General features: G+C 48.3%; 1 protein-coding gene across 4 annotated transcripts in view; it reads left to right on the top strand.

Moving 5' to 3' along the window:
• Positions 1-23354, top strand: part of TTC7B (tetratricopeptide repeat domain 7B) — a gene marked incomplete at both ends in the record, with an annotated part of 240931 nt that overhangs the window by 20884 nt on the left and 196693 nt on the right. For all 4 annotated transcript variants that reach the window (XM_079699318.1, XM_079699317.1, XM_079699316.1 and 1 more), the window contains 2 exons: positions 2757-2911; positions 6561-6729. In XM_079699318.1, the coding sequence (XP_079555444.1) occupies positions 2757-2911; positions 6561-6729 (324 nt within the window). The remainder of the gene's footprint in view (positions 1-2756; positions 2912-6560; positions 6730-23354) is intronic.

The raw sequence follows: 23354 nt of genomic DNA, 5'->3' as shown, positions 1-23354 counted from the left end.
GAAGCTTAAAGTATACAGAAAAGAAATTCAAAGTATACTGATAGTCTTACCACTCAGAAATAACCACTATTAATATCCTGATATATATATATATTTTTAAATTTATTTCCAATTTTTATAGAAGAGTTCATTTTTTCTAAAGGTAATATTAAATGATTCTGCTCAATATAAATAATTCAAACTTTAAAGATGAGAGCTTAAGAATTATCCCAAATATTTTCATTCAGAAATTCCTATCGTTTCCTCCAGTGATAATCATTCTAGATGTCTCTGTAGGGATATAGACAGATTTAAAGAGAAATAGACACACTTTGATAAGTAGTGATCATATTCCCATTTAGTAGAGTAGCCACTAGCCACATGTACCTATTGACCCCTTGAATTGTGGTAGATTTGAATCAAGATGTGCTATAAGTGTAAAGTACACAATGGATTTAGAAAAACTAATATGAAAAAGAATGTAAAATATCTCAATAACTTAAAAAATACTGATTACTGGTTAAACTGATAATATTTTGGATATATTGAGTTAAACAAATTATATTAGTAAAATTAACTTCACCTGTTTCTTGTTTCTTTTTTAATATAGCTACTACAAATTTTAAAGTAACATGTGGCTTGCATGTATTTCTACTGGATGGCAGTGCACTATTAGAAAATAAGGTGTTAGTAAGTATTCATGGAGAGAAGAAACTGAATCCGAAGGGATTGTTGAGCTCCAAATAAATGCTTCACCATGTGACAATCATTTCCTAAAGAGTCCAATAAAGCTTTTTTTAAAAAAATATTTATTTATTTGGCTGCACCGGGTCTTAGTTGCTGACATGTGGGATCTTTTAGTTGCGGCACGTGGGCTCTTAGTTGCGGCCTATGGGATCTAGTTCTCTAGTGACTAGGGATCGAACCTGGGCCCCCTGCACTGGGATTGTGGAGTCTTAGCCACTGGACCACCAGGGAAGTCCCCGATAAACTTTAAGAAGATTGGAGTCATGTTTGTTTTTTTTGTTTAAACATATATTACAGTGTTTTGAAGGATGAGGGCATGGCCCCCGAAGTTCCTCCCAGTTTTTGACGTATTATTGTTTTTGCATCATATTAATTTACAACAGTCATGTTCTGTTTTGTAATTCTCGTAGGCCTGCAGGCCTCTGCCTACATGTCCTTCATCCCTGAGCCCTGGATTTCTTTACCAGCTGGATTTCATTCTCAGGAAGGACTCATGCTTCTGGGAGGAAGCCGCTGTTTGGGCTGTCCTGTCCACGTGGGCTTTGCTCCGTATCCCCGGGCTCTGTGCCGACATGGCCTTACGGCCCTCGGTGTTGATGCGGCCATGGGGCAAGCCTGACGTCCTCCGCATCTTGTAGGCAATTGCTTTCTCTTCTTGGACAGCTGAAGAATTCTTGTGTTCAGTAGCCTAACTCAGCTCTGTTTTTGTGTTGCTTGGTTCCTCCCAGGACCCTCGGTCTCGTCTCTAAAAGATTATTTTCGGCTCCACAGTGCACAGACAGAGGCACTGCTGAGAGCTATAGATTCAGCAGCTTTGGGTCACTGACCAGAGCACTTGGAAAGCCTCTTGTTACAGCTCTCGGCCTTCGGTAGACCTACTTCCCAAAATCTCAGTGGGTCCTCTGTGATATTTTCTTTTAGTTAATTTTAGATTACACAAATAATGGGCAAACCTGTTCTCCTTTCTAGGGCCAGGACATTACAGATAAAGCTAAAGTCTAATTGGCCACTAACCCCCGATGAGTTTCTCCTTCCTGTATCCCAGTGGTAACTACTGCCATGGGTTTGAGGCATATCCTTCCAGACCTTTAAAAATTGCTTTTATATTTTCATACAATTATGTTCTCTCCTTTCACAGAAAAAATAGACTGTGTTCAGGCTGGTGTATGAATTGTTCTGGGTTTACTCAGAACAGTCTGGATGTGTGATTCCAAAGAGCTGCTCTTAGAGTGAGGTTTTTATTCTAATTAACAAGCCAACACAGACATTAAACAAAGAAGTATAAGTAATGTGCTCTTAGGAGAAGAACCTTCCTACAAACCTTCCCAGATATCATGTCTGTAGAGCTTTGACTTCTAGGCAGAAACAGACTGCATGCATTCAGGTCATTTTGACACAAACTTGTTTTAAGAATCTGAGTACACAAGACTTTCTACCAGCTCATGTCCATGTGTAAATCCGTAGACCACAAAAGAGCTAGAAGATTTCACTGCATTGTCTCTGAAAAATACAGAGTGTTGGGTTTTGTGTGTTTTGTGGCGATCATGCTGAATAAATCATAAGACAACTTTGTGTTTTCTACTGAACTTGAACTCTGTCCACATTAACGAGTATCCATCTTTCCAGTTCAATAAATATGGGACAGAGGAATGAATGCTTGAACTACCGCCCTTTTGCTTTCATACTCTGGAACATTCTTTTTTTTTTTTTTTTTTTTTTGCGGTAGGTGGGCCTCTCACTGTTGTGGCCTCTCCCGTTGCAGAGCACAGGCTCTGGACGCGCAGGCTCAGTGGCCATGGCTCACGGGCCCAGCCACTCCGTGGCACTTGGGATCTTCCCAGACCTGGGCACGAACCCGCGTCTCCTGCATCGGCAGGTGGACTCTCAACCACTGCGCCACCAGGGAAGCCCCTGGAACATTCTTAACTAATTAAGAGAATTCACTGTAAGATGGTCCTGAGGTCCTTGGGGAGTCCCGGCACACAGACCATTCCTCACCCCCATTTAGCTTCTCACTGTGTTCTTTGTAGATGACATGGCAGAGCTCCTCCTCGGGGAATCAAAGCTGGAGCAGTACCTGAAGGAACACCCCCTGCGGCAGGGGGCCAGTCCCCGAGGCCCCAGGCCCCAGATGACTGAGGTCCGCAAGCATCTGACCGCTGCCCTGGACCGAGGGAACCTCAAGGTACCGTGGGCCTCGGGATGAGGGCTCAGAGGGATGGGATATGCTGGCTCTACTTCCTCTGGGCAGCGTGTGCTCGGGAAGGATGCCCAGGGACAAACTGGGCGACGGGTGGAGCACATCTGTGGCTTGTCTTCTGAGGATCAGGCCAACTCCCTGTGCAACTGATGTGGGGCTTCTAGACCAATAGCTTCTCTCTGATGAGAGTCTCTAATGGCACATTATCCTGAGAAATGGCACTAACCTTCCCCAGGTGCTTGGAATAAAGCTGTTATCTGTGGCCCAGGACTCAGTCGGACACTTTGTCCCACTGAGAAGAGAGAAGTGAATCCGGAGTGTCACTTACCGCATGATATCCTGCCTGAAATGTGCAGCTCGTGAAATGTCCCAGGCAGCTCTGGCCTGGAGCGGGGTGCACACTGGCGCCGGCAGGCCTGGGACCTTGGTGTGGGAGGGAACCAGAGCAGGAACTTCCCTCTGCCTGAGCAGTGACCCTAATCCTCATGGCACAGGAAACCCTAAGCGCTGCCTTCTCTCCATCTGCCCTGTTTCCTGGTCTCTGTATTCAGCTTTCCCTCTCCATTTCACGTCTTCCCTGGCTTGCTTCACTGAATCTCTTTCATCTTGCCTTCCCTCCCCCCTGCCCCCTTCCCCACCCTGTTACCTCACTGACTGGCTTCTGGACACTTCCCTGCCTGAAGTCTGGCTCTTAACTGGTTTCCTGAAGTCAGTCTTGTTCAGATAGCTGACTGTATCCCAGCATTCCTGTCAGCTTCTTCAGGGTCCCTTTAAAATCTCGGATGTATTCTCTCTTGGGGAAGGGTAGTCTTCAGTGAACTTCTAAAGCTCTGACTTCTTCCTTTCTTCCTTCCTTCCTTCCTTCTTTCACTTTTCTTCCGAGTTAGGGACAGTTGTCTCCATGTCAGCTGTTCTTAACGAAGATAGTTCTGGTGACATTGGTGGGTCCTAATCAGTGGGGAAAGGGTGGGGGGACCTCATAGTGACCGCTGGTCAGACGCAAGTGTCCTTCCAGGAGGTATAAGGGTGAGACTCTGTGTTGGGGGGAGAGGTTGAAGATCACTGCTCCAGGCCTGGCACCTGGCTAGTTTCTATCCCACTTCGAATCCCCCTACCTCCATCCAGAAAAATTAACCTTTAATTTTACCACATGTTCATAGTTTTTACTCCACAACCCAGTGTGGTAGTAAGAACATTGAATTTCAACTTAGAATTCTGAGTTTACTTTCCAGTTGTGGATGTATAAGCTGTGTGACCTTGGGAAGTTACTTAACCTCTCTGAGCTTCACATTTCTTATCTGTAAGTGTACTTAGCTCAAGGTCGTTTTGAGTCTCAGGTGTAGAAGTTCTTTCACAACTGTATAGAGCTAGATACATGTCAGTTTTTGCTATTTTACTGGTTCTACCTAGAGAATTTTTCTCCTGTTGCCATTTTTTAGCTCCCTCCACCTTATAAAGAGTGTTCCAAAGTCGTATTGCTCTTGCTTGGGAGGGTTGACCCACTCACGCTGGCTGCTGTGAAATTTCCTCTCCTCTTGACCTTAAGTTTGAGTGTCTCCTAGCTGGAAGCTAGGGAAAGCCCTGTGCAGACACAGGTGCCCACAAAACACAAGTGAACTGAGGCTGGAGAGACCAGAGCGAGGTAGCTGTGTGCTGGCAAAGAGAGCCCGGACGAGGAGCCAGGAGGCCTGGCTTCTGATTCAACTCAAGAAAGTTGCGCTGTCACGGGCAAGGTAACAGGGCGCCGGGCTGGAGCTGCTCCCCCTCCCCCTCGGCCCAGGGGCCTCGGCCAAGCTGTTTCCTCCTCTGCACAAGGCCATAGATTGGACTTGCCCGGCAAGGCTCTCCATGCTGTGCGTCCATACTGCGCCTCTACTCTTGGAATTTTCTTCAAGCTCCTGCATATTTTCCATCTGGCCCTTCAAGTTTACCTCTTTTTTTAAGTAAAAATTTTTTCGGGTTTAATTTTTAAAACTTTTTTCTTGTGGTAAAATATAAATATCATAAAATTTGCCATTTTAACCATCTTGTAGGTTCAGTGGTTTTAAGTGCATTCGTATTCAGATCACCACCATCTCTCCCCAGAAACTTGTCATCATCCCAAACTGAAGCTCTGTGCCCAGCAAACACTAACTCCCTCCCCCTCCCCCTTCAGTTTGCTTTTCAGCCGATGGGTCTCAGTTCTGGGGAAAGAGGGAGAACACAGGAATCTCCTAGGAAGCCTTTTCAATATACCCAAGCCTGCCCTGTCCCCTTCTCTGGTGGAGAACCCCTGTGGTGGATGCTTTTTTTTCACAGCTCATTTTCTCCTTTCTTAAGTCTGCTTTGATTTCTTTCTCTGTTTCCAAATATAATTCTGATGTCTTGCATTGGTGCCACTCCCTTGGGCCACTCTTAAAACCCTTTTGCTCCTTCATTCTCTTGCCTGTTCTATGGCCTCTGCAGTGCTGCCCCTGCTCCCTTGCAGGGACTGCCTGGAAGCCGACCACCTTGGCTGAAACAGCGGCTTCGCCATGCTCTGGCTGGTTACCTGTGTATCGCCCACTCCGTCTCAGCCATAGATTACAGGATAGTGCAGCTTCATGGTGTGCTTCTGTAAGCTGAAAAATCCGGCTTTGTATACCTGGGGTTCCAATGAGAATGCCTAGAAGAGGGTGATAAATCTGTTTCCTTATATAGATGGCTGGGTCGCCTCTAATTTCCCCAGTGATGAGTGGGGCTCAAGGATGGGCTAAGGATGAGGTTGGTGGGTGTGGACTGAGGAAGCCAGCCTCTCCTGATGGAGAGGAAGACGAGCCCATCAGGGTTAGAACTTGCAGCCTCTGGGAAGGGACCTGGGTCAGTAACCATAACAAGCCGGAACAGCTCAGCGAGAAAAGTTTGTCCCTGGAAAGAAAGCAAGTCCTGATTTTTGCACCAATTTAGAAAGCCTCTCTCCTTGGGTTATTTGGGTTACAGTCTGTGGTATACCCCCAGTGCCGTGGGCAGGACCCACCAGGATGTCCGAGGAGCCTCCTTTTCTGAGACAGGTGCTCGTGTGTTTTGTTCATAACGCACGCCTTCCATTCTTGCCCCAAACCTGAGGCCTGAGGGGAGCCTGTTTTACAGCAGATTTATTGAAGTATGATTCACATGCCATATAATTCATCCATTTAAAGTGTACAGTTCAGGAGCTGTGCAACCATTACGTCAATTTTAGAACATTTTCATCACCCCAGCAGTAAACCTGTAAGTATTAGCAGTCATCTCTCATGCCCCCATCGTCCCAGCCCTAGGCAACACTAGTCTGCTTTCTGCCTCAGCAGGCTTGACCGTTCTGGCCAATATACGTCGCCTGTGTGACTGGCTTTTTCACTCGGCGTCATGTTCTTGAGGTTCACCCATGTGGTCCCAGGGGTCAGCACTTCGTTCCTGATGATGGCTGAGTAATATTCCAGGGGGACGGTGAGACCACATTTTGCCTCCCCCCTCATCAGCTGCTGGCCACATGGGCTGTTTCCGCTCTGGGGCCCCTGTGAGCAGTACCGCCAGGAAGGCTCCCATGCCTGTCTTGGTGTGGAGAGCCGCGGGGCCCCGTGGGAGCATCACACATCATATCGTAGGAAAATGTTTTTTTCTCTCCTTTTCCTTCTAGTCAGAATTCCTACAAGAGTCCAATCTGATCATGGCCAAGCTGGATTATGTTGAAGGAGACTATGAAGCCGCTCTCAGCATTTATGCCCGGGTGGGCCTGGAAGACTGGCCGCTGACGGGCGTCCCCCCTTACAGGTTGCGGATGGCCGCGGACGCCTACGCCACCAAAGGTGAGGCCCACGCCTGCTCTCCTGGGGGCCGTGCCCCGGGTCGCGCTGGCTGGAGCTGCAGGGCCTCCCTGGATCCTGCAGTTTGACCCCTGTGCCCTTGGCTGGGCTTAACCCCGGCAGCGCCTGGTGAGGCCCCTGGGGTTGCCCCACCACGGGCACTGGATCATTTTAAGCCCAGCGACACGGCGTTTCCTTCGAGCTGCGGCTCCTCAGTTGTCCCCGAAGGAACAACATTGCAGTAAAGTTTCCTGATGATTAATGTGCAGCTTAAGCAGGGACTGTTCTTGGTAATTAAGATGCCGCCCAGCGTATATACAGGGATCCTTATCATATGGCCAGTTGGCCATGTGGCTGATCTCATTTTTATTCGTCAGTGCCACCTCTGGGTTAATTAAGGCTCAGTGGTCACTGTAACAGCCAGTCATGCAGTGTTTACCTGGGGGCCTAGGGGCTCAGGGGATAGGAGGGGGAAATGTTGCCCTGGTTGCCACAGAGGAGTTTGTAATCTAATGTGAGGGGGTGCAGTCCCACGGGAAAAACAATGCCAGAAAGCCAGGACACACACATTATTTGACCTTTCCAAGTTTCTACTTCCTCATCTATGAAATGAGTGTAATCACATCCACTTCATAGAGTTATGAGGATTAAGCCACATAATGTATGTAAAGCACTTACTAAATGATATTTTTAAATGTCAGCCCCAAACAAAACAACAAATGGAAAAAGCCAGGCCCGGTATAACAGCTTTTCAGAGGCAGGAGAGGTCACTGTAGGCCAGCAGAGCCAGGAAGGCTTCCTGGAGGAGGAGGGACACTTTGAAGTAGATTTATAAAGGCCTCAGTAAGAAAGAGACCCTCTGAAAGCAGCTCCTCTCCTTCCTGCCACCTACCATCCAAACCACGCAACGTGGCTGACTGTGGCCACACAGAAGCCCGGGCCCTGGGTGGGTTGACCCTCTAGAACAGCACTGAGCTGGCCACTTGTCTGCAGCCGGCTGTCTGCCTTGGTTATCCTATGCAATGTTGAACAAAGACCCAGCCAAGGCACACTTAACGAGCCTTGGGACAGGGGTGACATATTCACCCAGTTCCCTGGGGAACCTTGCTCAAGCACTTTTGGGTTCCTCTAATTAATCTTCTCAATGTCCCTGTGGGCTGGGAAAGGATGCTGTCACTCTGACAGGGCACTCTGGCGGTTTAATGGGCACAGTCCTTTGAGGTCGTCTCAGGGGTTCTGAGGGCCTGGGCCTGGGCGTGCATCTGTCTGAGGTCTGTGCCACACAGCTGCCCTCTTTTCTCGCTGGTGTTCACCCAGCACCTCACATGCCTTAGGCTTATGGGAGCTGTGTGTGTGTGTATGTGTGTGTGTGTGTGTGTGTGTGAGAGAGAGAGAGATTTGGGGCCAGGAACAATATTGTACAACAGAGCAAGGCTTCATCTGGCAGTTTCCAGTCACCTGATTGACCTGGGGCCTGCTGGCTTGTAGCCAGGAGTTGGTTTGTCCTTTGAGGCTGGAGCATGACTCCAAGGCCTGATTAGCACCAAGAGCTCAGGTCTTGATTTGGGCTCTGAGACGGCCTGGTGGGGCAGACTGTCTGCAGGTGGCACCACCAGCTTAGTCTCACAGCTGCCATGCAAAGTGGGCAGGGGGGATGGGAGGCTTGGTCCCCAAGTCTGGCCCTGGGTGCTGTGAGCTTAGCAGTGGGCCCCAGCCACGGGGCTGAGGCATTTGGCTCTTGGGACATGCTGGCTGGCTCATGGGAGAAGGGAACAGCTGTGCCCTCACTTCACCAGAGTAAGACTGGGCTGGAGCAAAGCCCAGGTGCACCTTGGATGGGCATGCACCAGCCCACGGCCCTCCCCTGTGCCACCTGTGTGCTGCTGTCGGCCGGGGAATTGACCTGCACACTTTCACAGGTCACCTCAACTTTTCCATGGTCCCCTGAGGTCTGACTCGACCCAGGCTCTCAGCCAGAGTCAATGTCCATGAACTCCCACATCTGCTCTTACAGCCATGGCCGGGAGCAGACTCCCCTGGCCAGGTAATATAGCCTCGGCTTGTTGGGGATCAGAAGCCAACGTGATTCCGTTATGAGAACCTCCTATGGGGCAACACCACGTTAGGGTTTTATTGTCTCTTTCATCCTCCAAACCCCGAATTTACAGACAAAGGAAATGAGACTGGGTGAGGTTACTAGGAATGATATGGTGCCTACTGTGTGCCAGGCACTGTGGCCCTTATTTGGCTATCTCAGCCAAGCTTCACCATCACCCTATGAGGTAGACACTATTATTTTTTCCATTTTACAGATGAGAAAACCGAGGCACAGGGATGTTAGATATGCTGCCCGGGGCCCTACAGCTGGGAAGTGGTAGAGCTAGGACTCAGCCTCAGTGGCTGGTTCCAGAGCCCATGGTCTCCTACCGAGGGGCAGGAGGGGGACTCAGTCTGAAGAGCGTTCAGCTCCAAAGCCCACGTTCTTACTTACTCTGCTCTGTTGGTACGTGGATGGGAATGCGCTCAGGCCAGGTAAGGTTTCCGCAGGTAGAAAGCATTCAGGTCACTAGAGAACACCCTAGATTTGTATCCACACCCCTCCTCTCAGCCCCACCTCTCATGTTCCTCTCCCTTAACTCCTTGCCCAGGTCCCCTGCTGTAAGTTCTGGCCCTTAAGCTCACATGTCCTGTCTTCTCTGACACCCTCTGGGACTCACCCATTCAGAGGCCATCGCGTTTGATAGTATCACAGCCCAGTAGGTTAGAACTACTCAAACGTCGTATTAGAACTAGTTGTACTGCGATCAGACACTCCTGCCAGTCTGTGAGTTCCACTCAAGGAGGAACTGTTTTGTCTGTTTGCCATCCTCAGAAACTAGCACGGTGTCTGGTGCCTAATTGGTGCTCAATTATTGATTGAAATTTATAGAAGTTCCCTTGCTCAGATTTCTACCAAGGTGCCCATCGTGTAATTCAGGTGATTCTGGGTGCCTTTGCTTCTAGCTGTCATGGTCAGGTGCATTTTCTTGGCCCAGAGGTAACATACTGAGCACATTTCGATAATTCAGACTTACTCGCTGCCCGTTATGGGGTATACCTGTAAGAGCATGTTGACATCACACCATGACAGAGGCTGGCATGGATCCCTTCCCCAAAGGTTATACATTTCAGTTCATTTCCATTATCAGAGAGCCCCTCCCCCGCCCATCCCCTCAGCGCCTTCCTCCTATCCCTTAAAACTAAGTAGAGAAACAGAGAATGGAAATAGAAGACATGGAGAAACTCTTTCACTTCTGGTAGAACTGGTTTAATCAAGTGAGTAGAAATCTTTGCTCTGGGTACAGATTGAGATATCACGTGAAATCTCCAGGACACCGAATGGCCACAGATGTTCTTTTCCCAAAGGGGGAGACTTGGGAACAGTGAACACATGGTCACTGTCTATTTTGGGACTTCGATCTGCTGGACATCGGCTAACTTTCTGCAGCTAGGACAGTGGGAGCTGTAAGTGGCTTGCCTTCCTAGAGATGGCCTTTATAAATAGCCTTGGCATGTACCCTGTTGTAATAGAAGGACCACAAATGCATTGGTTCCAGTTTGAGGGAAGGCCTGTGACAGTCCTGCAATGGCCCACCTGGTCACGGTGGGTAGGCAGCTGTGTTCTGCGAGGTTGCTGTTCCTCCGCCGTCTGCTAGGGCGCAGTTCTCATCTGTGTGATGGATGACTGAAGCTGGGTGGCTGGCGTGTTGCAGCTCGTGGAAAGGGGAAAGGAGAGAGATGTCTAGGGTGAGCAGAAGTAACACACATCAGCTGTGCTGACAGTCCCTTGGTGAGAAGTTACTATAGGGCCATGGCCACCAGGTACTTGGGAAAAAGAGGAGACTGGGGGGACACGTAAGCCTCTCATTAGACATGTCCATCAGAGCCTGGTCTCGGACCCAGATGGGACCTGTTGGAGGATGCAGGGAGAAGAAAGTAGCCTGTGCTCAGGTGAATGAAAGGGAATGTGTAGGATCCGAGGCTTGGGATTGGTGCCCACGAGGAGGGAAATTATGAACCTGGAAACAGCAGCGTGGTATTAAACTTCCTTTCCAGATTGCATGGTAGCAAAGCAGAGAAGGACTGACTCCAAAATATAAACAGGGCCTTCACAACCATCTCTCATACAAACGTCTCATTTTCCAGCGGGGGAGACTGTGCCAGAGAAGGTAAGGGACTTGCCCAATGACACAGAATGAACTGGAGGCAGGGCCTGGACATGGAGGTGTTTCTTGGTAGGAAACGTTCCTGTCGAGCTGCATGACGTCTGCCCAGGTGGAGAAGGCGGTACAGTGTTGGGAGCTTTGTGAGGCCTCCTCCACTTTCTTTATTCCTCCTTTGTTCCTGGGTTTGAAATTGCTCCTCTGACACACTGGCTCAGAGCTTGGGGTTTTGGAGCCAGACTTCCAGGTTTGATCTCTAGCTTTGTCACTTACTAGCTATAGGATCTATTACTTTCACCTCACGGGGGCTCCATTTTTTCATCTATAAAATAGAGATAATAATAGTATCTACATTATAGCATTGTTGTAGGGAAGGAGTGAACACATGTAAAGCACTTAGCACAGTGCCTGGCAGATCAACAAAGGTTAGCTATTTTTATTCTTCTGTATCCCTGGAGCTTGAACCCAAATGGATAGATCTCTCCAGAAGCCCCAGGTAACAGCCAGCTGTGGGGAGAGGGGAGAGTTGCCCTAGTGTATCTGCCTTGTGTAACAGAGGGCTTGGCTCAGGCTGTGGGAGCGCAAGCAGAGATTAGAGGCTTAGGGAGGAAAGGCTGTTGGTGCTGGAGGATGGGGGGCACCCAGTGGTCAGGGGCAGGTGGAGTGGGTACCATAACGGGACTGCTTGAGGGTGGGGCCAGAGACAAAGTTCGTCCTGCACTTCACCAGTCTTGCCCTGGGCTGGCCCGGAAGGTTAGAGGTCTTTAGAGTTGGACCCACATTCATGGTTTTATCACAAAATGCCATTCACATTGGGATGGATCAGTTGATTCAAGTAGCGTTCCTTTAAGAGGCAAAAACAATTCACACAATTCCCAGATAGTTGTCTTCATGAGGAACATGCGAAATACATTGGCTGATAAGAGAGGAGATAGCGGAGGAGGAGAAACCGTCTCTGCTGGGCTCCAGGGAGGAGGGCTCGTCTCTGCTGACTGGACTTCACTTCCTGGCCAGAGGCCTCCCCTTCCCTAGAGTCTGCAGACCTCGTGAGCCTCTGGCTTCGCAGAAGGGCGGGTGTGATGAGAACAGCAGTGGGGATGTGGTAACAGAATCATAGAATGGCCTCCCCTTGCATATGTTACTTCCTTCCTCATGTGAGACTGGCCCCAGAGCCCTCTTCCGTCTGCCCACTGTGTGCTCTGAGCATCGGGTCTTGAGGCGTGGTGTCAAGAAGGAACTAAGATGCCCACCTCTCCGTGGGCAGCGCCGAGGGGCGAGGGAGCTCTCAGGGGCTTTCAGAAGTGCTGCCTGTTCCCTTAAGCTTGTAAGCACTAGTCTGCAAACACAGAACCCATCTCCAGAAAGGTATGGATCTCAGCCTTGCCCTCCCCAGCTTGAAAACCAGTGTCTTCTCACACCCACGGACCTCAGCTTGCAGTCATCAGTCATTAGGCCAGAGGACAGAGACTTAAAACATTCACTGACAAAACGTTTTGGGAAGAGGCCCCTGGGAATTGCTCGCTGTCTTCCATGGGCCTCCTACCAGAGCAAAATTCAGACAAATCAGCACAAGGGACACGGTTCGTTGTTGAGGAGCTTTTATCAGGTGTTGCTCACGGGCTTCTCCATCACACTTTGCTCAGTCCTGGGCCGCTGGGTGGTATCGAAAAAGGCCTGAAATAAATTGAGTTGGAAATTGTTCAGGCTGTGGGTAGTTATGACTTGAGTACTGTCGTGCTCCCGAGAAGGCTGTGACATGTTGCGGCCACAGAGGAAACAAATATCTTTCACCAGGGTTCCCCGCTCCCCACCCATGAACTATAAGAGACGGGAGAAGAAGGGTGTATCTGCTCTTTCTCTCTGGGGACTAATTGTAACAGCCCTCTGTGTCCAGGTGAGGCCAGACTCCCGGCAAGGTGACTCGAGGAATGAGGTTCCTAGGAGGTGGTTTACCTTTCTGCCTCATTTTTCCTCCTGGAATATTGTCTGTTATAGGAGCAGCCCAGATTCCCCTGGGAAAGTGGAGACATGTTTGTTGGGGGCTTTCGCCTGGGGGCCCTGATGGGGGCTCCATCCTCAGGGATGTTCGTGTGCTGCCCCCAGGGGAGCCTGCATGTGGTGGGTTGGGTCCAGGCTGGCCATGCTCCACCAGCTCCAGAGGCATCTGCGGGGTATGCAGTGCTGGTCCCCTCGCGCACTAGGGCCCCTGCCCTCTCCGGGCAGTGGGTTGACGTCTTCCGGACCAGCTGGCGCCTATGCTCAGCTGACAGCTGCAGGTGCAGGCATGGCGACCAGGGCTTGCCTCTTGAGCCAGCTCACGTAGACACTGGGTGGCAGAGAGGCTCTCAGGTCGCTTGTGTGCTCGGTGGGAGAGAGTGCCGTGAGAGAGACATGACAGCTGCTGGGACATGGTGGGAGGGGGAGGGGCTGGACCGGTGGCAGGGTGTCCATGTCATCTGCTCTGCCCAGCCCGAGCCCGCTGCTCAGCAGATGTAGTGAACGGGTATGCTGTGCTCACTGAGAGGATGGAGGCAGAAGTGCCGATCCAAGTCAGCGACTCAGACTCCATCCCCCAAGGCCATAGCCCCTGCCTTGAGCACGTGCAGAGGGTAAACCCATGCTGAAGACGCATTTTGAAGTTCTCCTGGGATCTGTGGGTTAGGGCCTTTCAGTTGTAAGTGAAAGAAAACCCAACTCAATCTGACTTCGGGGGCAGCTGGATTCAGGGCTCAAAGGCATGGACGCTTTCTCTCCTTTTCCCAGCACATCTTACCCTGTGTTGCTTCCCACCTCAGGCTCCAGACTCTGATTCTCTTAGGCATAAGTCGTAGGAATCTCAGCCAGATTTTCTCTGGGTCTTGTTGACCCTGCCTGGGTCACATTCCCATCCTCAATGTAGTTACGGTGGCCAGCGACATGCCCTGTAACTGGCCCAGGACCTGCATGAAGGTTGTGATGAAGAGGGTGGGCCCTTCAGGGGAATGAGAGGGAGGGCAAATGTCCATGACAGGTGACACAGCAGTGGCTCCTCTGAGTAGGAGCCTTCTTGTCAAAGAGGCTGGGGCCCTTTCTGCCCTTTCTCCTTGGAGGCGATCCCTGCAGGGGAAAAGGAAAAGGGACAGTTGAGGAGGAGCCAGGTGACTGCTCTGTGACAGAGTCACTGTGGACTGGGGGTGCCCTTGGGATCAGACCGCATCAGGCAGTCTCCAAGGATGGAGGAGCTGACCTTGCCAGCGTGGAGGGCTCTTGGGGGAAGAAGGACTTGACTCTTCTGGCCTCGGGGATAGGGCCAGGTCAGGCGGTGGAAGCGGCACGATGTCCAGCAGTATTCCCATATCTGGAGATCTTTCTAACACACACACAGCCACCTCAGGGTTCGGCTGCCCTGAGAGGTTGGGGTTCCTGTTGGATTAGCATTTGTTGAGCCCTCCCAGGAGCCAGGCATGATGCTTTCAGATATACCCGCATGATTGCAATCCTGTGCCATAAGGATTATCATTCCCTGCGGAGGGGTTGAAAGCCTGAATTTCAGAGGTGAGATGGGATTCAAATCAAGGCCTGTGGGCTCCAGAATCCATACAATTTCTGCTTTCTTGAGCTGCCTTTCAGTTGGAGTAGGGATGTCACTGACAGAATTCTGGTGTCAGATAACCTGCTAACCTTTGATGCTATTCTGTGATTCTTAAGTAAGTTAATCTAAGTCTCACTTTTCTTATCTACACAGTGGAGATCATGATACAAGAATACTGAGAAGCATGACGAAGACAAAATGGGAAAATGCTTTTAAATATATAAATCTGAGATCAGCAAAAGGGAGTTTGTGTAGTCTTGACCTCAGGTATCCTGAGATTGGGAGCAGCAGTGGCTGTGATGGTCTCAGCCCTCCCCATGGCCCCGCCTATCATGCTCCTTTGCTTGGGCAGCTGGTGGTGCTTCTAGCTGTCCTGGGTTGCCCTCTTGCCTCTTCCCCCTTAATTTCCCTTTATTATTCTTCTTAATACAGACAAGATACGTGTGCATTGTATAAAAATAAGAAATACAGACCAGTCAAAAGAACATAAAAGTATCCATCATCCTGTCTACCCAAAGCCAACCTCTGTTAACATCTTAGTGTGTTTCCTTCTAGATCTTCTCTGTACTTATCATGCATGTGGCTTTTTTTTTTAATAAAATGAGATTATATCACATATACTGCTTTGTGACCTGCTGTCACTTTCTGCAACAACAGATAAATTTCTGCAACATTTTAGCAGCTGTGCAGCATTTCATTGCATGGATAAGCTATAATATATTTAACTAAAAAGCCTCTATTTTGGGCCATGTATGTTGTTTTCAGCTTTTCTCTGTTACATATAAGGCTGTGATGAATGCCCTCTCAGCCTGGTCTTTGTGCTTGTTCTTAATGATTTCCCTAGGAGAGGTTTCCAGAGGTGGAGTTTCTGTGTCAGAAAAGAAGTATTTCCAGACTGTGCTGCAGAACGGCTGTGCCTGTGTGCTTTCCTATCTGCGCTATGTGGGACCAGCCGCCTCTCATTCTGACCTTTGATCTGAAAGTGAACTTTTTTTCTTTAAAAAAATTTTTTTTTAATTTATTTTTTTTTAATTTATTTTATTTTTGGCTGTGTTGGGTCTTTGTTGCTGCACGTGAGCTTTCTCTAGTTGCAGCGAGCAGGGGCTACTCTTCATTGTGGTGCGCGGGCTTCTCATTGCGGTGGCTTTTCCTGTTGCAGAGCACGGGCTCTAGGCGCGCGGGCTTCAGTAGTTGTGGCACGTGGGCTCAGTAGTTCTGGCTCACAGGCTCAGTAGTTGTGGCGCACGGGCTTAGTTGCTCTGCGGCATGTGGGATCTTCCCGGACCCGTGTCCCCTGCATCGGCAGGTGGATTCTTAACCACTGCGCCACCAGGGAAGCCCCTAAACATTTATTCTTCACTTGTATGTTGAATATAGGCTATCTGGAAAATAAAGAAAAATATAAAGCAAAAAATAAAACCAGCCACCCTACTGCCACTTGAGTTCGTTAACAAATTTTACAGATGTATTTTTGGGACCAGGGTTCAAACCAACCTGGGCTGCACAGTGGTGTGCCTTATGGATATGTTTGAACGAATTGCTTGTGGAACATCTGTGTTGTTTCAGTTTTTCATATTACAAATATGCTCTATAGCTTTTTTAAAAAACTTCATTGAGATATAATTTACATCCCATTAAATACAACCTTTTAAGTGTACAATTCAGTGGTTCAGAGTTGTACAACCATCACCACAATTTTAGAACATTTTCATCACCCCAGAAAGAAATCAGTACTCATTAACACTCACTTCCTGTTATTTGATTAATGCCCACCCCCCCCCCAGCTCTAGCCAGTCACTAATCTACTTTTTGTCTAGAGATTTACCTATTCTAGACATTTGAGAAAAATGGAATGTCATAACATGTGATGTTTTGTGTCTGGCTTCTTTCACTTGGCATGTTTCCAGAGTTCTCACATGTTGCAGCATGTATCTTTCCTTTTTATGGCTGAATAATATTCCATTGTATGAAGGTACCACATTTTGCACATTTTGTTAATCCACGTATCAGTTGATGGACGTGAGGTTGTTCTTACTTTCTGACTATTATCAATAATGCTGCCATGAACATTTCTGTACCAGATTTGGGGTGGATGTATGTGTTCATTTCTCTTGGGTACATACTTAGGAGTGAAATTACTGGGTCACGTGATAACTCTGTGTTTAACTTTTCGGGGAACTGCCAACTGTTTTCCAAAGCGGCTGTATTATTCTGAAAGATTCCAGTTTCTCCACATCCTTGTCAACGCTTTTCTGTTCTTTTGATCACAGTCATCCTAGTGTGTGTGTGAAATGGTATCTCACCGTGGTTTTTAACTTGTTTCCCTAATTACTAATGATGTTGAACAATTTTTCATGTGCTTACTGGCCATTTGTATATCTTTTTTGGAAAAATGTCTATTCAGGTCTTGTGCCCATTTTAAAATAGGGTAGTTTGTCTTTTTATTATTGAGTTATAATTGTTCATTTTATATTCTAGATACAAGTCCCTTTACAGCTGTATGTTTTTAAAATATATTCTCCCATTCTATGGGTTGTGTTTTTACTTTCTTGATGGTGTCCTTTGAAATGTAAAAGTTTTAAATTTGGATTAATTTTAGTTTTTTTTTTCTCTTTTGTGCTTTTGGTGTTATATCTAAGAAACTGTTGCCTCATCATGGTCACAGATCTTTTTTTTTAACATTTAAAAAGAGTTTTATAGTTTTAACTCTTACATTTAGGTCTATGATCTACTTTGAGTTAATTTTTGTATATAGTGTGATGTAGAGGTCCAACTTCATTCTTTTATCTGTGGCTATCCAGTTTTCCAGCACCATTTGTTGAAAGACTATTTTTTCCCCATTGAATTGTTCTGATGTCTTTGTTGAATTTAATTGAATATAAATGTAAAGGTTTATTTCTGGACTCTCCATTCTATTACACTGGTCTGTATGTCTATCCTTATGCCAGTACTACCCTGTCTTTATTACTGTAGCTTTGTGGTAAGTTTTAAGATTGGGGAGTGTGAGTCCTCCAACTTTGTTCTTTCCAAGATTGTTTTGGCTTTTCTGGGTCCTTTACATTTCCATATAAATTTTAGGATCAAATAGTCAATTAGTACCAAAAAAAAAAAAGCCTGCTGGGAATTTGATAAGGATTATGTTGAATCTGTAGATCAATTTGGGGAGTATTGCCATCTTAACAATATTAAGCCTTCCAATCCACGAGCATGGGATGTCTTCTTTAATTTCTTTCAGAAATGTTTTCTAGTTTTTGGTGTACAAGTCTTACATTCCTTTTGTTAAATTTATTGCTAAATTTTATTCTTTTGGATGCTATCATAAGTGGAATTGTTTTCTTAATTTAATTTTCAGAATGTTCATTGCTAGTGTATAGAAAACACCACTGACTTTTGTATATTGATCTTTTATCCTGTAACCTTGCTGTGCTCATTTATAAGTTCTAATAATTTTTTATGGATTCTTTAGGGTTTTCTATATATATCATGTCATCTGTAAATAGGATAGTTCTACTTCTTCCTTTCCAATCTGAATGCCTTTCATTTCTTTTTGTTGCCAAATTGCATTAGCCAGAACCTCCAGTACAATGTTGAATAGAAGTGACCAGGGCAGAGATCTTTGTCTTAGGGGCAAAGCTTTCAGTCTTTTACCACTATGTTAGCTGTGGGTTTTTCATAAATGGCCTCTATCAGGGTGAAGAAGTATTTCTAGTTTGTTGAGTGTTTTTGATCATAAAAGGGTGTCAGATTTTGTCAAATGCTTTTTCTGTTGAAAGAATTGTGTAATCTTTGTGCCTATTCTTCTATTAGGATGTATTATATTGACTGATTTTCATATGTTAAGCCAACTTTGCATTCCTGGAACAAAGCCCACTTGGTCATGGTATATAATCCTTTTTATATATTGCTGGATTTGCTACACTAATGTTTTGTTGAGGATTTTTACATCTATATTCATAATGGTGCAGTTTTCTTGGGATGTCTTTGTCTGGTTTTGGTATCAAGATAATACTGGTGTCATAGAGTGAGTTGTGAAGTGTTACCTCCTCTTCTACTTTTTGGAAGAGTTTGTGAAGGATTGGTGTTAATTCTTCTTTAAACATTTGGTAGAATTCACCAGTAAGCCATCTGAGCCTGGGCTCTTCTTCATGGGAAGTTTTTGGATTACTAATTCAATCTCTTGATACTCTATTGTTTTAATAGATTTTAAAGCCATTACTTGTTCTCCACTTGCTTCTACATGGCATCTTTTCATTGGAACCCTGAGCCTCAGATCATGGCAAACCATCGTGCTCAGAAAGGAATGATCTTTAGCCAGTTGCCATTTTCAGGGTGGATGACTGAGGAATGGTCTCTATTTTCTTCCACAATACCTTGAATAGCAGTTCACCCCATGTTACAGAGTAAACTCAAGTACACATCGTCGTCAAGGGAAACAGCACTTCCTATATTTGCACTTGATTGACAAAATCAGCTTGGTGGATGAGTCCTGTTTTTTCCTGCTAGAAAACTGTCAGCCACTGCCAGGTTTTAAGCAGGAGGAATGACTTAAGTTCATGAGCAAGAAGCATCTTTCTGGCACAGAGTGGAGAATAGATTAGAAGGAATTAAAGATTATGGGGAAGGAGACCAGTTGGGGAGGTGAGCTGGCTTTGGGTTCTGCATTTCAGGGGGCCTGACTTCTGCAGGCTGTTTCCGGATGCCTGGGCTCCGACAACAGAAAACACTGGCAGGAAATTAGAGAGCAAGAGGAGGGAGGGGCCAGGGTATTTTTTTCTCTCTCTCGGCCTTAGGCTGCACCTTTGACAGCGGCTGCATCTCTCCGGTTGTTCCAGCTGTAGTCAGACAGACCCTCCCTCTGTGGCTTCGGCTCCCACCAGGGAGCTTCTGCTGGGTTCCGTCTCCCAAGCAACAGCCCCAGCTCTTCAGCTCTTGTAACTCCACCTCCCCCCTCTATCCTTTCCAGCCCCGGGGTGTTCATGGCCTTCCGCTCCTGCAGAATCCTGGGATGCCATACCATCCTGTTTGGCTTCTCATCTGTTTCATCCCTTATGTAGCCGGTCCTATACACTGACTCTCCTTTATTCGAAAGAACTAGAGTGATTCCTTTGTCGTAGTTGGATCCTGACAGATAACTGCAAAAGCCTGGATCGCAGCAGGCCGTGGAGATGGTATGTGTGTTGATGTGGTTGAGGAAGGAACCGAGATGACTGTGAGATTTTTAGCTTAGCTCACTAGGCAGGCAATGCTGTTGCTGAACCAGTTAAGGGTTGCAGGGGGAGGAGCCAATTTCCCTAGGGGGGCGGGGCGAAGACACTGCGTTGGAGTTGAGCATGATGACACCTCTGCAACCACAAGGGGGTGCTGTCCAGGGAACCATTCTAATTCTGGGGCTGCTGCTCAGCACAAGGGTCTCTAGGCTCTTGGTTCGTTGGTCAAGATTCGGGAATTGACTGTGTGTAGATTTGGTTACAACCCAGGAGCGGCTGCATCTCGCTCAGGGGACCACAGGGAGTGAGGAAGGCAAGAGGCCCAGCACATAACAGGGTAGTTCTACCCGTAGGCGGAGCGCCTGCCAGGGCTCTGGGCCCACAAAGGGAGGAGGGGCGCAGGTGACAGAGACCTTTGCCCTGGGGCTTACGGGCCCCAGAACACGTGAGCATTTGCACATTTGTGGCAATTTTATATTCTTAAGTAGGTCGAAGTTAAAATGTGGTGAAGGCGGTAAGCAGTCTGAGGTGTTTTTTTTTTTTTTTTTTTGCGGTACGCGGGCCTCTCACTGTTGTGGCCTCTCCCGTTGCGGAGCACAGGCTCCGGACGCGCAGGCTCAGAGGCCATGGCTCACGGGCCCAGCCGCTCCGCGGCATGTGGGATCTTCCCGGACCGGGGCACGAACCCGTGCCAGTATGGAAGCCCAGTCTGAGGTATTAATGTACCACAGGAAAATCCACACTGAGGTCGTCAGGAGCAGACGCCCGCCCCCCCGTTGTTACCTTCTCCCCTGTTTTTGAAGCTCGGGTTCCTGATTGATGAGTTCTGCTGACCATAAAAAGTCTAAGCACGGGGCTTCCCTGGTGGCGCAGTGGCTGAGAGTCCGCCTGCCCATGCAGGGAACACGGGTTTGTGCCCCGGTCTGGGAGGATCCCACATGCCGCGGAGCGGCTGGGCCCGTGAGCCATGGCCGCTGAGCCTGCGCGTCCGGAGCCTGTGCTCCGCAGCGGGAGAGGCCACAACAGTGAGAGGCCCGCGTACCGCAAAAAAAAAAAAAAAAAAAAAAAAAGTCTAGGCACGGTTGTGCATTTTCCCCATCCTGGAAGCTCTGTCCTGTTCCCACATCCTGCTCCGTCCCGCCCACGCTCTGCTCCAGGCTGCCTGCCGGCTGTCCGCCCGCCTGCCTCACCCCATCGGGCCTATTCCCTCCTCCGCTTGTCTTCTCCCTCCAGCTGGGAGTCTCTCATTTCTCTTGCGAGGAGTCCACCCTCGGGGACACCTCGGGGACAACCTCTCCAGCTCCATTGTCCACTTCAACCTCTCCTTCCTCGGATTCTACCTCTATTTATAGTTAGTACCATCCAGTTGGGCATTAAGTTTTTAATTATTTCGCAGCTGTCACTTGCCTCTCTCGGACTAGACTGTATGATTGATTAATTCATTGAATCAGCAGATATGTGAGTGCCTGCTCCGGGGGGTGGGCTCTGAGGCTGTACCGCATCTAAGCTGCCAGCTGCAGATGCCGGCATTGGCACCTGGGACAGTGCCTGCTACACAGGGGTACTTGTGATGGGATGGTTCTTTAAACATTCTCCCCTGGCATTCAGGCCCACGCTATCGAAGATAAACTCTACCCGAGTAACACAAGTTGCTTAAGCAAAAGTGCAGGGTTTTTAGTGTATTCTGAAATGCTCTCCATTTTAGATGAAAGTAGATTTTGGTTTGGGCCTGATATAAAACAAACAATCTTGTCTCTAATTCTTCTTCTACCCACACTCACCTTTAGGTGGATCATCCCAATTTGCGGGCTGTCTTTCAGGCCGTTTGGCTCTGACAAGCCCATCTCTCATGGCTCAGTTCTTTGAAATCCAGGGGCTCTTTGGGCCTCCTTAATGCAGTTTTCTCCCCTGCATTGTGTGCCAGTGGCCGTATTTTTCACTCTTTGGACTTGGGGCCTTCTTTCTAGGTCCTTGAGGCCTGGACCCATACAACGCAGGCCAGGTTATAAAACGGGAGTAGTCCAGGCTCCCGTTTAATACTTTAAAAGCAGGACTTCTGAGTCCTAGCCCAGTGCCTGTTCTGCCACCACCCATCACTTGGCTTCCATCACTTCCAAACCATGTCTGGTGTTCATTTTCTTCCCCCAAATGTTCCTGATGCTTTGGGAAGGAAAAAAGCATCCATATTTGGAAAGCTCAGAGCTCTCTGGGGGCGGGACCAGAGCACAGACTGTTCTGGGGAGAGGGAGGGCGTCAGAGCCGCTCTGCACTCTCCCCCCGTCACCTTGGGACTGGGGCAGCAGAGCAGGAAGCTGTGCTGGGCCCTGGCTGGGCCTCCCTGCCCAGTCCCTTGACCCGTGAGGCAGAGACCCGTGTCTGCCCTGCAGGGACACACCGCAGCCTCGCAAGACAGGGAGAGGAACTCAGGTTTGTTAAGCTCCTACTATGGGCCAGGTTCTGGAATAATAGTAGTAACTTATTAATAGTAATTACAGCATTAAACAAACAAACAAAAAAACCTTCCAAACACTCTTTAAGCACTTGCCCCCTAACGCCCTTAATCCTCACACAGGCACCATCCCCAGTTAGGAGGAGGAGTAAAGGGTGGACCCTCTGTTTCAGACCCCCATTCATTTTCTCCTTTGCTGTCAGGTGCTTGCTTTGTGGACTGGGGCCGGTGTATCATTTGTGCAGGCGCTCCCGGGTGCAGAGGTTGCCGACGCCGCACCACCGAGAGAGGCTGAGTCTACCCTGGTGTGCTGTGAGGTGCCTTGGTTTGCGTTGAGTGGCTCCCAGAGCTGGCTGGGCCTTGCAGGAGGTCTTGGAAAAAACATCCTTCTCCCAGAACAGCGTCGATTAACACTGGGGCTTCTTACTTAAACAGTAAGATTCTTTGGTACCCTGGCCACGTTCAAAAACCGGAATTCCACATTAGCCCTCTGAGCGGGTCACATGCCAAAAGCTCCGTCGTGGGCCACACCAAAGTGGGAGCGGGGAGGACCCTCCAAGCAAAGGGCACCCATCGAGGTCTTCCCGCAGTGCCGGCCGCCGCCGCCAGGGGGCGCGGGAGGCTCGTCCTCGCTGGGGAGTTCGAGCATGCGCGGAGCCGACCCAGCAGCCTTGGCCCTGAAATTTGGATCATTCTGAGATTCTGCTCGAGGTCAGGGAGCCGGGAAGAAGTGTGAACTTGCCAGCCGTCTTTATTAACCTTGGATCAGTGAGCTTCCTAAGCGACTCCTGGGTCATTTCTCGAAAGCTGTGCCTTGGGTAGGCAATTACACACAGGCCTCGCCCGTTCTTACTAGACCGGGAGGCGAACCTCTGCAGCTCCCTGCAGTGACGGCATTTACAGAGAATCAATCCCACAGGGGCCGACCCCGTTCAGTACGTTAAAGTCAGTGCCTGGATGACTTGAAAAGAGAAAGGAATTACAAGTATGAATTCTGGTAGTGGAGGTTTAGCAAGAGTTGATATATCTCCTTTTTTTTCATGGACTGAAAAGTCCCTGGTCATAAGGACTGTAGGAAGAATCCAAAGAGGTTTTTCCTAGAGTATTTCTTGGTAGATTAATATCAGGTCTTAAAGTGACAGAACCTAATCCTGACCTTTATGAATTGGATATTTGCTAATGACCATGACCTCCTAGGT

This window comes from Hyperoodon ampullatus, assembly GCF_949752795.1.
Source record: "Hyperoodon ampullatus genome assembly, chromosome: 3".
NCBI lineage: Eukaryota > Metazoa > Chordata > Mammalia > Artiodactyla > Ziphiidae > Hyperoodon > Hyperoodon ampullatus.
This window is presented reverse-complemented; position numbering and strand designations above follow the sequence as displayed.